General features: G+C 44.7%; 1 protein-coding gene across 2 annotated transcripts in view; it reads left to right on the top strand.

Moving 5' to 3' along the window:
- ABCD2 (ATP binding cassette subfamily D member 2) overlaps positions 1–5173 on the top strand; it is a 43007-nt gene extending 37834 nt beyond the window's left edge. For both annotated transcript variants that reach the window (XM_064702817.1, XM_064702815.1), the window contains exon 10: positions 817–5173. In XM_064702817.1, coding sequence (XP_064558887.1) covers positions 817–1027 — 211 coding nt within the window. In that variant the 3' untranslated portion in view covers positions 1028–5173. The remainder of the gene's footprint in view (positions 1–816) is intronic.
- Positions 5174–15088: the final 9915 nt, after the last annotated feature.

Genomic DNA, 15088 nt, shown 5'->3' with positions numbered 1-15088 from the left:
ACACCTTTGAATATTTTCAGTGCATACACCCTGATACTCACGGAAAGATCTGTTACTCCTATACAGACTTTTTTATTTTGGCCCCTTGAAAATTGAACCATGTTTTAGGAATAAAGTTACCTTTAGCCAACCTTACAAGACATAGGGGAACAAACTGAGATGTAATTTGAACAAACTTTTGAGTTTTATCAGTTGGATCAGGTGCATCATGCCTGCTTCACTATATTTGCTGTTAAAGAGATAAGACATCTATCAGAAAGGGAGGTAAATAAAAAAAACTGGGACTAGAATTCCTGAGGGAGAAATGAACCTTGTCTGATGCTGCTGTTCTAGCTCCTGGGGGAAAAGGCATCTGATGAAGTTGTAGTGAAGGCAGCTGTAGCTGCCAACAGTGTTTCTGAGAAGGAGGCAGTAAGAGGGACAGCAGGTGATGAGTGCACCTTCCATGGCCCTGCTGCCCTCTCCTGCCAGCATCCCTGCAGGAAAGGGGCTCAGAGCCTGGGCTGCAGAGGCAATGATGGCCCCTGCTGGGAGCTCACACCAGTGTTGCTGCTTCCAGCTGGCACCCGCTGAGTTTCACTGTTGGCCTGGGGCAGTCCTGGTGACAGGCTTTGAAATACCCAAATCCCTTATGAAAGAGTGTCCTGGGATCACGAGTCTTCGAATAAAAAAGTCTTACCCAGTGATCCAGAGCTGGACAGCTCAAATTCCTTAGAGGCACCTTTGAAAAGAGACACATACATCCAAATTTGCATGCAAGAAGGAAGCATCTGTTCCCTGAGCCATTCATTACTAATGTTTCAATTTCTGCTGCAGGAAGTACCACACTCACTTGCTGCAGTTTGATGGACAAGGGGGCTGGCGTTTCGAGCAGCTGGACACCGCTATCCGTTTGTCACTGAGTGAGGAAAAACAGAGACTGGAATCCCAGCTTGCAGGAATTCCTAAAATGCAGCAGAGACTCAATGAACTGTGTAAAATCCTGGGAGAAGATTCAGTGCTTAAAACAATGGACAAAGAAGAATAAATAATTTATGGTTTATGTTTTTAAAAATATTTTTTTAGTTAAAAGCATTACAAATTCAGCCATTATCCTTTGCATGCATTGTGACAGAGGCTTAGAGCATAGCAAAACACAGCCAGCAGAAAATAATGCTCTGAATGCTATGTAAGACTTCAGTGTTTTAGTATTAGGGAGGAAAGTGGTTGAACTGTGAAAAGAAAATAAGCAAGTGCACAGAGTATAAGATTAGTCATTAAAGCTTATGTTAATTCCTAGTGAAAGCCCAATTCACTGCAAGAAACGACCAGCACTCTTAGGGTTCATAGGTGAATTTTTGCCTGAGCCTTGGCCTGCAGAATGTGCTCTTGTACCGGTCACTGTGTGCGTATGACGTGCCTGCTACGCAGAGCAGCCGGGCATGACACTCAGGCATGGAGCACAGCAGGGGCACTCCCTGGGTGAGTATGCAGATGCATGCAAAAATCTCATTTGGGTACAAGAAACATTCTCTCAGCCCATGTAAAACAAGATTTCTGTTCTACTACTGAATAGTATATATGCCTTTACCTGCATTTCCATAGGAGATAATGTAATAGGCTGACCAGAAGACAACTGTCTGAGCAAGCCACTGCCCTCATGACAGAGAAGCAGGGACAGAGCTGAACATGTAATATACTTGTGCTTTATGCCATTACACATAGCTTCAGAGGCTCTTTGCCCTTCATGATACATCAGTTCCTTCAGGGGATTATTTATGTCCCTTACTTGGTAACCTCTGGTGGTGTGGATGGAGCACTGGGCCTGGCATCAAGTGACTTAGTTTTGGCTTGACTAAATCATTCATCTTCTCTGTGGGTCCAATCCAGCTGGCACCCATGTCTGACCCAGTTCCTCCTTTGGCATAATCACAGTATAGACACTTGTTTGTTCCATGAGACACTTTGTAGTGGGAAGGACTGTACGAGAAGCAAATGGCAGTTTCTAACAATATGCTGAATTCTCAGGCATGGCTGTCCTGCCAAATGAAATGCACTTATAAAGGTCTGTGAAAAGTTAGAGCATTTGGTAACCACTAATGAATATACCTGCCATATTTTGGTGGAGTGACTGAACATTGCCCTCCCTGTGAGCAAATGGACTGGGTAACAGCCTTGCCTTTCAGATGCACTCACTGGTTGTCCCATCAGCTTTTCAGTTCAGGTGCCCAGTCAGTCAGAAGGTGCTTTAACAGAATACCCTGAGACCCTGAGACAGTGCTGGCCCGAGTGCCTTGCTGAATGCAAAAGCTGGAGAATTAGAAATGAAGATGTGAATGTATTTAGGAGGTCCTGTTCTCTCTGAGTGCAAGTGCACAGCAAAGGGGCAGCTCAGGAGTGAAGATCAGGAGGGGAAAGAACCTTTGCAGATGGGCAAATGAGCCTTAGCCAAGATGTAGCAATCCTGAAGTTTGTTGGTGTTTTTTTTCCCTAGAAATGTGTGATTCCTTAGAAGATTTCTACCTGTTGTTCTTAGTCTGAGAGAGGCAGTGCATAAACTGCTAAGAGCTGTTTGCAGAGGATAAATATTTTTGGGGCATTTGTTGAGCTGGAAATGTTTGAGCACCCTAATGTTAATATAACCTGCTTCTTTTTTTCTGATTGCATCAGGAAAAAGAGGAAGATTAGTTACCTCCATCTGCCAAATCCCAGTCCAGTGCACTAACCATTAGCCCATATTCCTTCTCAGTGTGCTCAGCTCACTGCTTGGTATGGCATTTGCACCAGAAAATGGAGCAAGTCTGCTCCCTCCAGTCTCTGTAGCTTGAATGTAACCCTGTAATTTACCCTGGTGACAGCAGTTGGTTCCTTTCATTAGTTTTTTCCTGTAGAGCCCCCTGAGACATCTCACTGATGTAGAAAGGAATGCTCCTAGGAACCTTTGAAAAGGCTGAAAAATGAAGGTTCAAGATAATAAGATGTTGTGTCGTAAAGCACAGATGGAGGTCACTGCTGGGGTGCCTGACAAGTGTGTGCATTTTAATTTGCAAATGTCTGTGCTTGTCCCTCTCCCTCGAGGTGAGCTTTCCCCTTTCTCATCTTCAAAGCAAAATTCATAACTGCTAAGGAAAAAAAGAAGTCAGCCAAGAATCTGTTCTCAGTGAGCATAACTGAGATGACTGATGAGTGTAAAAGCTTGCAGGTTCCTGATTGATGTTGCTCTGAGATGAGATGAATCAGGGCACACCATGCACATCCCCTTGTCCCAGCTGCAGAGCATCCTGCTAGCACAAGGCAGCCCCAAAGCCACTTTTCCACAAGCCTTTCCCAAGCCAGGACCTGAGGTGGAGCAAGGGGCATTGCTGTTCCCCACCTCTCCATTAAGCACTTTAACCTGTGGCTGGGAACTAAACCAGGGTTATCCACTCCCTGAATGAGTGGGATACTGAAAGGTGCTGAAGAATTGGCACAGCTCCAGATATCCCACCAAAACTCTGCCCCTGTGTTTGACTTGCTGGGAGCCACTAAAGGCAGCACCTGAAATCTGCTGGATGCCTTACAGAGATCAAAGCTGGATATCCCCCATGGCACAAAACAAATCTCTTCTGAGGAAAACATGCTTAGTAGAAGAAAGTTTGTTTGCTGCTGTGTTTTTTTTTTTTAATGAGATTATACATAAAACATATGAAATTTATATATGTTACTGAAATTTTGATGTTATGAATTTTAATGTTATGAAATTTTGGTGAAAACTGAAATCAGACCTGGATCAATCTCATAGTATTTTCTTTGAAGTTCAACATTTATTTCTTGGATCCAGTAATAGACAACCATTCCCATTCAGCTGTATGGTGTAAAATACTCCAGCACCTCACTCAGCTGTTTGTGTTCCTGTAGGCATGGCAAGAACATTAGAGGCCACTCTGAGAAAAAACACTTCTCTAAACAGGAACTTCCTGAGTGATACCTGGCTGGTTTTAGAAGGAATTTCTCTACTAGGGCCTCGTTATATTTCAAGTTAGTTTTGTGGCAGGAAGAGGAGCTGCCCTGGAGGAATTTTCTGCAAACTTTCTGTGCTGTTCCAAGGGCCAGTTGAGACTGGAGTCTCCGTTTCTGTTTCTGGAGAGTTTTACAGGGCATAGTCCAGCTCATTTGGTGCTGCTTTGGGCCCAGCCTAGCAGAGGTGCATGCTCCCTGCCCAGGAATGGCTCCTGGAGAGCTGTTCTGGAGCCAGGGCTTGGGCAGCACATGGCCCTGGCCGTGCAAGGGGGTCAGAGTGGGACAGGATACCTTGGTGGAAGCTTTCTTGTGGTGCAGTGAGAGCTGCTTATGAATGTTCATTCCCTTTTTGGTGTTGAGGAGCTGTAGCTCCCCAGGAAGCTGAGGAAGTGAGTTTTGGCCTCCTTTCTGCCTGTCAAACCTGTCTGGAGCTGGCCAGACCCTGTCATGGTGTCTGTGCATTCTGGGCTGGGTTCTGCCCAGTGCTGAGCACACCCTCTCACTCCCCTGGGCTCAGGGCACGCTGGATTGCCTGGGGCTGTTTGCACCTACAAGTCTGTTTGCACAGGTGATGGGCAACATTCATACCTGCTTCAGGCAGGTGGGATCTGTACAACAGAAATATGAGTTCTTCACTTCAGTGTGTTCAGATAATGCAGAGTGGTTTTGCAAGAATGTTCAGAATGAAAGGACACAATTTTTGTGTGAGGGATTTCACTATTTTAACCTGGGATGACTTTGTTTTTTACTTAGTTTTGGGGTCAGACTCATTGCTGGTTTGGACTTGAAAGTCCTCCTTCTGCAGGGACAGAAACCCCCCCACATATGTTTAAAGGAATTTTTCAAAAGCAGTGGCATTTGTATTTGAGTAGGGAATGAAGGACTGGGTATTGAATGGGATATTTTAGAGAAAGTTATATCTTAAAGCAAATGAACACATCTGCAGTCCACTCAAACTTATGAATGGTGATAATGCATGTCAAAGTCAAATTTCTGAGCCAATCATATAAAGAAATCCCCCTACTGAGCTGTTCATGAAGCTTAGGAGAACTGAACTGTTAATCAAATGTGTCTTTGTTTTGTTTATGTTTGATATTAATGCCTTTTAAGAGCAGACAATTTATAAAGCAATAAAATATGCTTTACAGTTGTAATTTATTCCAATCTGAAATAAAACATGTTGCATTTACTTTCAGTTTACAGTGTTCCGTATGAGTCATTCACAAAGCAGTCAGGACCTGCCTGCGTGTGCTCTGGGAGTCCTTTCCCAACCCTTGTTTCTGTGATGGAGCAGGAAAGCTGGGGTGGATGCTGTGCTTTTTCAAGTTAAAACAAGTATTTCATTCCTAGGTCAGGCTGGCATCAAAGGCTGCTGTGGGGTTTCTCATTTTTCACGCCGTCCACTTTGGTGTGTACATGACAGGAAGGTGACAAGAGCTGCCACCCCTTGCTGTGGCTTTTACACCAAGCAGTGAGCCAGAGGACCCTGTCAGCAGTGCAGCAGCAGCAGCAGCATCACTCCCAAAGGTGGTTGTCAGGGTTTGTGTAAGACACAGTTATGCACAGAGCATCAGTGGCACAAATATTCAGCAAGAGCTCACAATGGCCTAGCAGAGGAGTGGGTTTTTCCTTAGGGAGTGTGAGGGCACTGGTTGGCTCCTTAGCAGCCTTGACCCAGAGCTGGCTTGTGTCCAGCCCCTTTCCAGCTGCGAGGTACTGTGTGGTACAGGACCTGGATTGTGCAGTGGGAGAGCCAGTGGAGGTGGTGGTCATTTGAGAATTAGATTCTTAAGGATGACTGGAGTCCAGTCCCCCGTGCCTCCCTTGCAGCCAGAGGGACAGCACTGGCAGAGAGTGAAGTCCAGGACATGAGCAATGAGAAATTCATTTCTGGGGGTCTCTGGGCAGGCTGTAGGACAAGGCTGGGGCTGATGCATCAAACTGTGGTAGTGGAGAAGGTGAGCTGAAAGCTGAGGCTGCCCTTCAGTTTCACATTTTTTGACAAGAAATGCTTTGGTGTCCACTCCTTGGAGAGCATTCCTGCTTTCTGATCAGGAGCACTGGTGCCATGGGTTTGATGTGAAGTGTCAAAGTCCTGAGCCTCTGCCCAAGGGTTAGGTGTCCCCTGAAGAGAGGAAACAGCAAGGCTTGCATCATGGGAGCTAAAAGGACTCAGGAAGTATTCAGAGCAAAGGTGTTCAAAGACTTCCCACAGGTGACATTTTCTATTAGGTGGGGAGTATCTGGAAGAACTTCTTAACACTGTCTCTGTATTATTTCTGATTATAGCTCATTCTGCTGCACCTGCTTTGTATTTTTTCAATTAGTGTCTTTAACCTAATGTGATACCATCTCTGAGAGCATAACAGTGACTTTTAAAAAATACTGCACTGACTCAGTGCAAGTCTGATGTGTCTGAACAATCTGGTTTTAACCAGGTAATTAAAAAAGGGAGAAGGAGACTGTGATGGTGGCTGATGCAGGGCTGAGGAGCCAGCTGGGTCCTGGGGCTGGGCTCCCAGTAAACACCAGGCTGGCATGAGCTCTGGGAAAAAAACAGTCCAGAAGAGTCTGGACTGGGAGGAGCCCGATGTTAGAAAAAGACAATAATGAAACCTGTCTTGGAAATAAAGTAATTGTGCAATAGTACATTAGTTTTCTTTTGTTGTCATCAAATATACAAAGACAAGATGTCTCTGACAAAGCATTTCTAGGATAACACAAACAAAAATCCAAACCCACTCATTTATTGATCAACTCTAGCATGAAAAAAAATTGTTATAAAAATCATTTCGATTGAAATGTCTTTGAAAGAGAGTTCATATTTGTTGGATTTTAGAGTTTCATTTCAAATAGATTCATAATGCTTTTCATAAAGACTTGAGTCTTTGGGAATTACAAATTATTTTTACCTTAAATAATATGATATTGAAGCAAACCCAATCTATTTAATATTTAAAGCAACTCAAAAAAATGCATTCAGTAATTCCAATATTCTTGTTCTCGGTTAAAATGTTCTCTTCAATTCTAGCCACAGTGGGCTGTAAATACATCAAGTTTATGAGATACTTCTTTATCAGTTGGTGTTTGCTGTGCTGGTGTGTTTGGAGATCTCTATCTTTATTATATGGGTTGCCCTGAGTCTTCCTTCCCACCCTTTAGTCCCATTTTCTGTCCCTGCTGGGATGGATGCAGCGCTGAGACATCCGGGGCAGTGCCTCTGATGGCAAGGGCTGGAGGAGAGGGAGTGAGGTGGCTCCTGTCTAATACATCTCCTTTTCTATAGATCCAAACACTTTGAGGAGAAGTCTCAAGGAGTAATGTCTGCACAACTAAAATGCAGCAGCTGGCAAGGTCCTAAAGCAAGGTGCTGAGGTGCAGCAGCTGGTAGTGGTAAAGATGGGTTCTGCTGCATGCACACTCACAGGAACAGGACACTCCTGCACCGAGCAAACACTTCCCAGCATCACTTTGTACCTGCAAAGCCAGGCTGATTTAAAACTTACACAGCTCATACTTGTGAAAAACAAATAATACTCTTTTAATCCTAGCCCTCAGTTTTCATCAGAAACACACAATTGCCTTTTACAGTGTCCTTTGGAGTATTTCTAGGTAACCCATACATAAGATCTGTTCTTAAATAACAGCATGCCTTGTCTGAGCTCTGTTATTCAACCAAAATCCCTTTATAAGCAGTAGGAAATGGCAGCCACAGAAGCAAAATTCTGAAAATTGCCATATCCTTTCTAGTGCAAAGTGAGCATACAAGGAGGTGCTGTTGCAGTCTCTTGCTGGCCTATTTTTGTACTGTAATCATGTTACAGAGAATTCAACTCCTGTCTAATTGCCAATGTTCCCTTATGTATGTGCCATGTGGCTCATTGCTGAGCATCAGAGGATGAGGACTCTGTTTATTGGAGTCTGGCTTAAATTATTATGGGTGAAAAAGAGAGTGAACAATGTATTTCACACCAAGATGAAAGCAGAGGCAAGGTAATCTGGCCTGGGAGGATGACTGCACTTCCTTTGTAAGGACATCTTTCTAGGGACTTCTGAAGGGAGGTTCAATTCCTCTTTCAAGTCATGGGCTGAAAACTGCTTCTGTCTGGCAGAGGATTTAATTAGCAACCAGGAAAAAAAAAAAACCAAACCAAAAAACCAACCAGTGGCAACATCAATTTTAAAGGTATTAAAAAGTATCTGTTTCTAAAAAATGAGCCTGATGGATGTTCCTGTAATTGATCTGATGAGGTACTGTCAATTTCCTGAGACCCTCTCCCCTGCTCTGACACTGGGCAAGGATGGAGCTGTTCTGGTGAGAGCTGGGATGCAATCAGGGTGCTCCTCTGAGTGCCTCTGGGAAAACAGAGCTTAGTGCACTGGCATGGGCTCCAAACTTTCCAACACCTTCCCCTCCAAAAAAGGATTATTTCTTAAAAAATCTTCTCACTCTCTTGGCTTTCACTCCTATTTTCCCTGTCCAAATTTCCGGGGGAGTTTGGAGTTCTCAAGGTCATCTTAGAGACAAACCAGATGAGCCCAAATCATGTTCTTACCTAGGACATAGCTTGAGGCTGTGTCACTAAATACCTGCCCAGTCTGCTGCGAGTGTAAGACCATGTTCAAAGCGTTTTGGTTCAGTTTGTTTAAAGCTGTGCTTCAAGATGTGTGTTTACTTTGCTAATTCAGAGCCTCATGCTGCTGCAAGGGACATAAATGAGATGCAGAAGCTGAAAGAATTCAGACTCTAATGAAGCCAGGACAGGTTTTACTTCTGAGGGTGCTGGGCTGCTCGAGCAGAAGGTGCCTGTTTGGCACAGGGTGCTGTTTGATGGCATCCATGGCTTGTGTTGAGTGGTGCCAAACCTGGCCAGCAGGAAAGTGGGAACTCCTGTGCTGCTGGAGTCAGGACACTGAAGCACCCTGGCCTTTCATGGACAGCACAGCCACCCTGCTGAGCTCTGCTGCTCGGAGAGCTTGGGAGGAAAGCACTGAAGACCCGGAGCCACGAAGGACGAGTTTCTCCGGCTCTTTTCCTGCATTTGTTGGGAGCAAGTACAGACAGACCTGGGCTGCCCCTCCCCAGCAGCCATGAAAGCACATTTCAGTCAGCATTGCCCACCCTGAGAGGCACTCACTCCTTCCCCAGGAGCTGCCCTGCCTTACCCAGCGTCAGGCAGGACACCGTGCTGGGCTGCATGAATGCAGTGCTAGGCTGCCTCCAGCCCAGAGCACGGCCAGCAGACCTTGCTGTCTGCACCCACCTGCCCAAACAGGTCTTAGACTGGCTACAATCTATCTGGGCTTGTGCTTTAATCCTACCTGACTGTCACAATCATTTCAAGGCTTTTTTTTGATTCCTTGTGGGTAGAGGCAGAAGAGGCAGGGCTACACGCTCTCCTGAAGAATGAGGCATGTGTGAGCAGAAACTATTTGCTTTGTTGCCCTTGAAGATGAGTCCTCACCCACAGTGGCTCAGGTAGAAACGATGCTGCGTGCCATGGAGAGCTTTCAGGCTGACAGTTTCACCAGAAAAACACTCCATGAGCATTCAAGAATACTCCAAACCTGGGAGAGTTCATCTTCTGTCTTGCTTCCTTAACTCAACCAGATGGTGCTGCAGCTGACTGAGCACCAGATTCAGGCACAAATACCCAAGCTCTTGTGTATTGTCTCTTTTTCAGGTTTCCTGTTCCACATGTAATGCTAAGCCTCAGGAAAGCTGTTTGGAAAGTGGTGCTAGAGCTCCAGTCTGGTGGGCTTCGGGCAGGAATGAAATGTGATGCTGAGTTGAGCACCATGCTGAGCAGTGGAGCCAAATTTGTTGCTGGTGAAACACAGAGCATGTCAGGGAAACTAAACAAAGCAAATGTTTGAACCTTGAAGCTCAGAGTCACCAGTCAGCAGGCACTCAGCTGTTCTGGAAAGGTTTCCTTAATGACCCTGATTAGATTATTAGAGAGGAACTTGAAAGAGGCCACGTTGCTGCTGAGTTTGCAGACTCCTATCAGCAGAGCATTGCCAAAGTTTGCTCCCAATCCAGGCTTGCTTCCTCTCCAGTAATTTCCTGTAAAGATTATTGATAGTGAGTGAGTTCCAGTGATGACATGTGCAACTCCTTTTGCCATTAGTGGGCTAAGAAATCATCATTACTTTCAGGCATAACACATAAAATAGTAACTGTATTCATGGCCCCTAATATTGTGAAGGCATTTAACAGTTTTGTTTTATAAGAATATAATTTTCAGGTGCTTAGTTACTCTTAGGAGTGACTGACTATGCAATACACTGCATATTTAATTGGTGAGACATGAAGTCAAAATTATTCACAAATCCTAAATTCCTTCCCAAATTCTTTTCTCCACAGTTTGCACACTACATTACTTAATTGGAGCAGCACTGCTGTGGGCAAGGCTCAGTAACCACGACATTTCCCAAGAGTTTCATGACTTTATCTCTTCCAGGCTGACATTTTCCTAGCTGAATGCTCATCTGCCACACTTTGGAAGCCTGCAGTGAGGATGATGTAAGATTTGCAGGTGGGAATCAAAGATGAATTGACTTTGGCCTTTAGTTATTCCTTGTTTAGTAGGACTGACATGACTGATAAGGTGAGGAGGGAAAAAAAATTGGTAAAAGAATGAAACACATTGAAGTTTCCTTGCAGTCAATCCCAGCACTCAAAGTGGTGCTGTCTGCCTGTACAGAAACCAGCTGTAGCAGGCTGGGAAGAACTCTCATGTTGCCTAGGGCAGAGCTTTGATCAAACAACCTCAGCTTGTCTCTCACAAAGCTTTCCTAATGCACCTGATATGGGATCCTGCCTGAGATAATGAATCATGGTGCATTTAAAAGAAAGTAAAGGATTAATGTTGCCTCTGCCTCTAATCCACACCAGCACCTTGCTCATTCCTCCAGTCTGCAGCGTGGTGGGACAGCAAGGTGAGCACCCATGAATGTAGGTCACTGCCATCTGAGAGGCAGAATCAATACTGCAGGGTACACTGCTCCCTCTAGCTTATGAGTCGAATGGAAGAGGTAGGAGAACTAAAATTAATTTTTAAACAGCCTGACTGGAGGGCAAAATCATCTTAATTAAATCTCATGCACTCTTCCTCTGATCCAGCAGGCAGATGGTGGGTCCCTCCTGCACTTTGAAGAGGTTTGCCCAGAAGAGCTTCCAGGGAGAGCAGATCTGAGGCTGTCAGAGCTCCCTTTCAGACAGGTCTCCACTGCAGAGATCACTGACTCTGGCTGTCTGTTGAGAGACCACAGAGTCTGAAGACAAGAGACAGAGGGACATGCTCCCAACTCTGGGCTTCCGAGGTGAAATAAGGGGAGGTCATGTGTTTTGGAAATTGGAAATTTTGGAATTTTAGGTTATTTCCTCTTGTTCTTCTGGTAGTTCATGGAGTTTTGAGCACAACTGTTTACACCCTGGTATGTCTTTTCAAGAGGAGGTGCTGGTGAATGTCCCAGAACAGGGAGCTGCCACACAGCGCAGGCAGTACCTACCAGGCACACACACCCACAGTGCTGCTTTGCATTTGGCCTTACCTGTGGTTCATATTTCCAGGCTTTATTCTCTGGCTGTGAAACTAAGATCCTTTTTATTTATTTTCTTAAAAAAAGAAAAAAAAAAAGAAAAAAAAAAGGTGTATATGTGTCTCCTTTATTTACTTCCACAGAACTGGAATTCCCAGGGCAGAGTGAAGCTCAGCTCTTAGAAGATTTGTGATTAAATAGGTGAGAATTGGCTTTGCTGAGAAAACGGGTGAGTTCCTCAGATCTGTTCCATCTTAAGCATTTGTGCTGTTTTGGAAGCAGAGCTGCCAGCCTGGCTTCCCCAAACACCTTGTCCTTCTGGCCCCAGTGAAGGAGAGGGGCCAAGGGCAGCAGCAATCCCAGGGTGTCCTGCAGGGCTCCTGGATTGAGGGCACTTCCAGTGCACCCTGCTGCTCTGCACAGGCCCTGTGCTGGGGAAGTGCCTGGGGAAGGAGGAATCATTACTCCTATCTCACACTGATGGGGTGAGGTTAAAGGCTTAGCAAGGGCAGCTGCACTTCATGGAGCAAAAAGCCAGCAGTGGGATGGAGGAAAGGGAAAGCTGGGCAAGAGGAAAGGCAGGGAATGCTTCCCCTCTGGGGCAGTAGAACTTTCTTTTGAAGACTGGAAGCAGCTCATCTTTGAAGTCTGTTTCAAGCTGAGTACATAAGAGCTCCGAGGGTGTTCACATAACAGAGATGCCTGGCAGTAGTTCCAGGGATTGTGCAAGGGCTGCCATGAAGTCAACCAAGAATGAGATGAAGGAGCCGCTCCCCAGCCAGAGCAGTGGGTGGTACTGCCAGCCAGGGACCCATCCCTCACCAGCTGACAGGGTTAGGTGGAGCAGCTGGAAAACCACTCTTTCCACAGCAGAGAGCCCTCAATCCCACTCCAGAAGAGCCTGTCCACAGCCAGGGGAGCTACTGCCCACCTTTAGTGAATCATTAGAGCCAGGCACACTTCAACCCCTTCAGACAGTATTGTATGGGCCAAAGAAAATGTTAATGATTCTTTTTTAACCCATTTGTCGAACTTCTTTGAACCCCATGTCCTTATGGGACCCCCAGATGCCTTTGGGAACTTCTAGCCTCGTCCAGCTGTGACCACAGCAATGCCTTTCTGGCATGCTATGGTTTCTCTGACTGAACACCAGCACGTCCAGCATCCTCCTGTTGTGCTGGAAGACACTTGTCCCAGGCCACCCACGGGGTCCAGAGATAAACAGACGAGTGTGTGGGGCACAGGGACAGACTGCAAGGGCCACCTAGTGCTTTGTGTGTGGCATGAGCTGGCACAAGTACCCACAGCTGGCAGCTCCTCATCGCCCAGAGCAGGGGACTCCAGAGCAGGAGAGCAGCTCAACTGGTGACTGCTGTGTGGGAGGGACAGAAGGCAGTGCATGAAGGCTGTTGGTGCATTGCCAGCCAGCCCACAAGGATGTGAAATTACTCTTTATTTCCACTGTAATCAAGATTTATGAGAGCTTTATGTTGATGTGCCTTGTGGAGATGCACACATTGAGCACCACTCAATGCTGCCAGCACAGACTTACACCCATGCATACCTTTAGGTTTGTTTCCTGGTGATTATCAATTGTGTCCTGAACACGGTGGCAAGATTGGAATGTTTCTAACCTGCTGCAGCCTGGGAAACATGTGGGCAAAGTTCTCTGGTGCTTTTGTCTTTTCTGCATAGTTCTTCCTCTGCATGCAGTAGATGCTGCCTGGATAAGACTCTCCTGGCCTGCCACACGTATTGTGTAAATGAAAGTTGGAAACAGGGTTCCTTACGAGCGCTGCTGCACGTGCCACAAACAGCTGGACCTGTGAGTTACAGAACATGATGAAATGTTCCCCTGCCTGTTCTTACCTAGAGATATTTCAGTACCATTTCCCTGCTGATTCCAAACCTGTTTCTTCATGCTTCAAAACTAGGTTCTACGTGCTGGGGATGGCTTGCACAATCTGTTTCCAATGCAGAGTTCAAACACTTCTGATACTTTCATGAAGAAAAAATGGAGCAAGGTTTCATATTTGCTAATGCCACACCTTGAGCAGTTTTTCTTAAAAATAATGATATTTTTAGAAAACAACAAATATTGGATTGTTGTTATCTTAATATTTCTAACTTGCAAGTCTTCAATATTGGCTAATCAGAGTTTTCATATTTCCTTTGTGAATATGAGTGCTGGATACTTTCCTATTAATCTGGAAAGATTTTACTCTTGCATAACTGTGAGTACAAAAACCATTACATCTTTGAAACTCTTAATGACAAGATAACATGACAAGATATAATCCAACTACAAAATTTAAAAAATAACTTTGTCCTTATGCCATATAACAAAACAAGATTATTTTATTTTTTATTTTATGTGTATACTTTTAAACTGAGTCAAGCCAGGAAAATTTCAGTCTTCCCAGAAAAGATTTCATAAGATTTTATGCGTAACTAAATAGAGGGTTATATTATAGTACATAAATCACAGTTATTTTCTACACAAAAACTTGTTGGGTAATAGAAGATAGCTCAGCAGGTGGCTGATGACAGTAAGAGGTTAAAGTTCAGATTCATTTCAAAGAACATGACTCACAGGTTAAAAAGAAATACTATAAGTAGTAGTTGAATTAGAAAATATGCAGTTAAGTCTGTATAATTTAGGATGTTTTATTGAGCATTGTGGAGAAATACATGCAGTTATGCTGAAGACAAAATGGCACATTAGAAGTGATAAATATTGAGTTATATTATTATGTAGAAGGATTCCGGGCTTACAGGCCTTCAGCACAACTCATTGATTATTCTTGCTGCCTCCTAACTTAGGGTTTAGTGGAAAAAGGCAGCACAAAGGCTTTAATGACAAATTCTGTCTTTCTAATGACATGGCTGCCCACATCGCTGCCTAGACAAGGGGAGGCAGGAATTGTCTCTAAAAATTACATCAGTTCCTTTGGTTTTAACTCAAATTCTCACCAAGCTTTCTGTGGGTCTTGAGAGGGTTTGCCAAGTGAATGAGCTGCCACATGTCTGAGTGGTTTAGCTTAATTTGGAAGACAGTTTAGAAGCTGTGTGAACATGTACCCATAGTGGACAATTATATAAAAATTTGCCCATAGGGGTAGCTTACTGTAACCCCAGTTATTCACAATGTGGCTTGGACTTTGCTATGTGAAGGGGTTATTTATTGGTAATTATCATAGGTAATCACATGGCAAAGTACAGGCTACCACTCATCTGCTGTATGACCAAGGAGCACCTCACCAAGGACACAGGAAAACTTTGGTCTCTTCTGAGCATCACTGGGAGTCTTGGACTGAGGGTATGTTGTGACAGGGACGTCATGTACACATGTCACAGGCCTGCATTTACATCATGCACTTCATGCTTGAGCAAAAAGAAGTGAGGTAGAACTTTGTCCCACAGTTTGTCAAGCAGCAAAATGTGGTCACTGTTTTACCAGGTAAATGGAGATATTCAGAGTACAAAGATTGTCTTTGGGTCTTCAGTCTAAGAACCTAACTCTGTGAAAGAAGTGTTGAAATACTCTGTAACACTCTGGGGGCTT

The sequence above is a fragment of the Zonotrichia leucophrys genome, chromosome 1A (assembly GCF_028769735.1).
Source record: "Zonotrichia leucophrys gambelii isolate GWCS_2022_RI chromosome 1A, RI_Zleu_2.0, whole genome shotgun sequence".
In the NCBI taxonomy this organism is placed as follows: domain Eukaryota; kingdom Metazoa; phylum Chordata; class Aves; order Passeriformes; family Passerellidae; genus Zonotrichia; species Zonotrichia leucophrys.
Note: the sequence above shows the minus strand (reverse complement) of the source record. Positions and strands in the feature narration are given on the sequence as shown.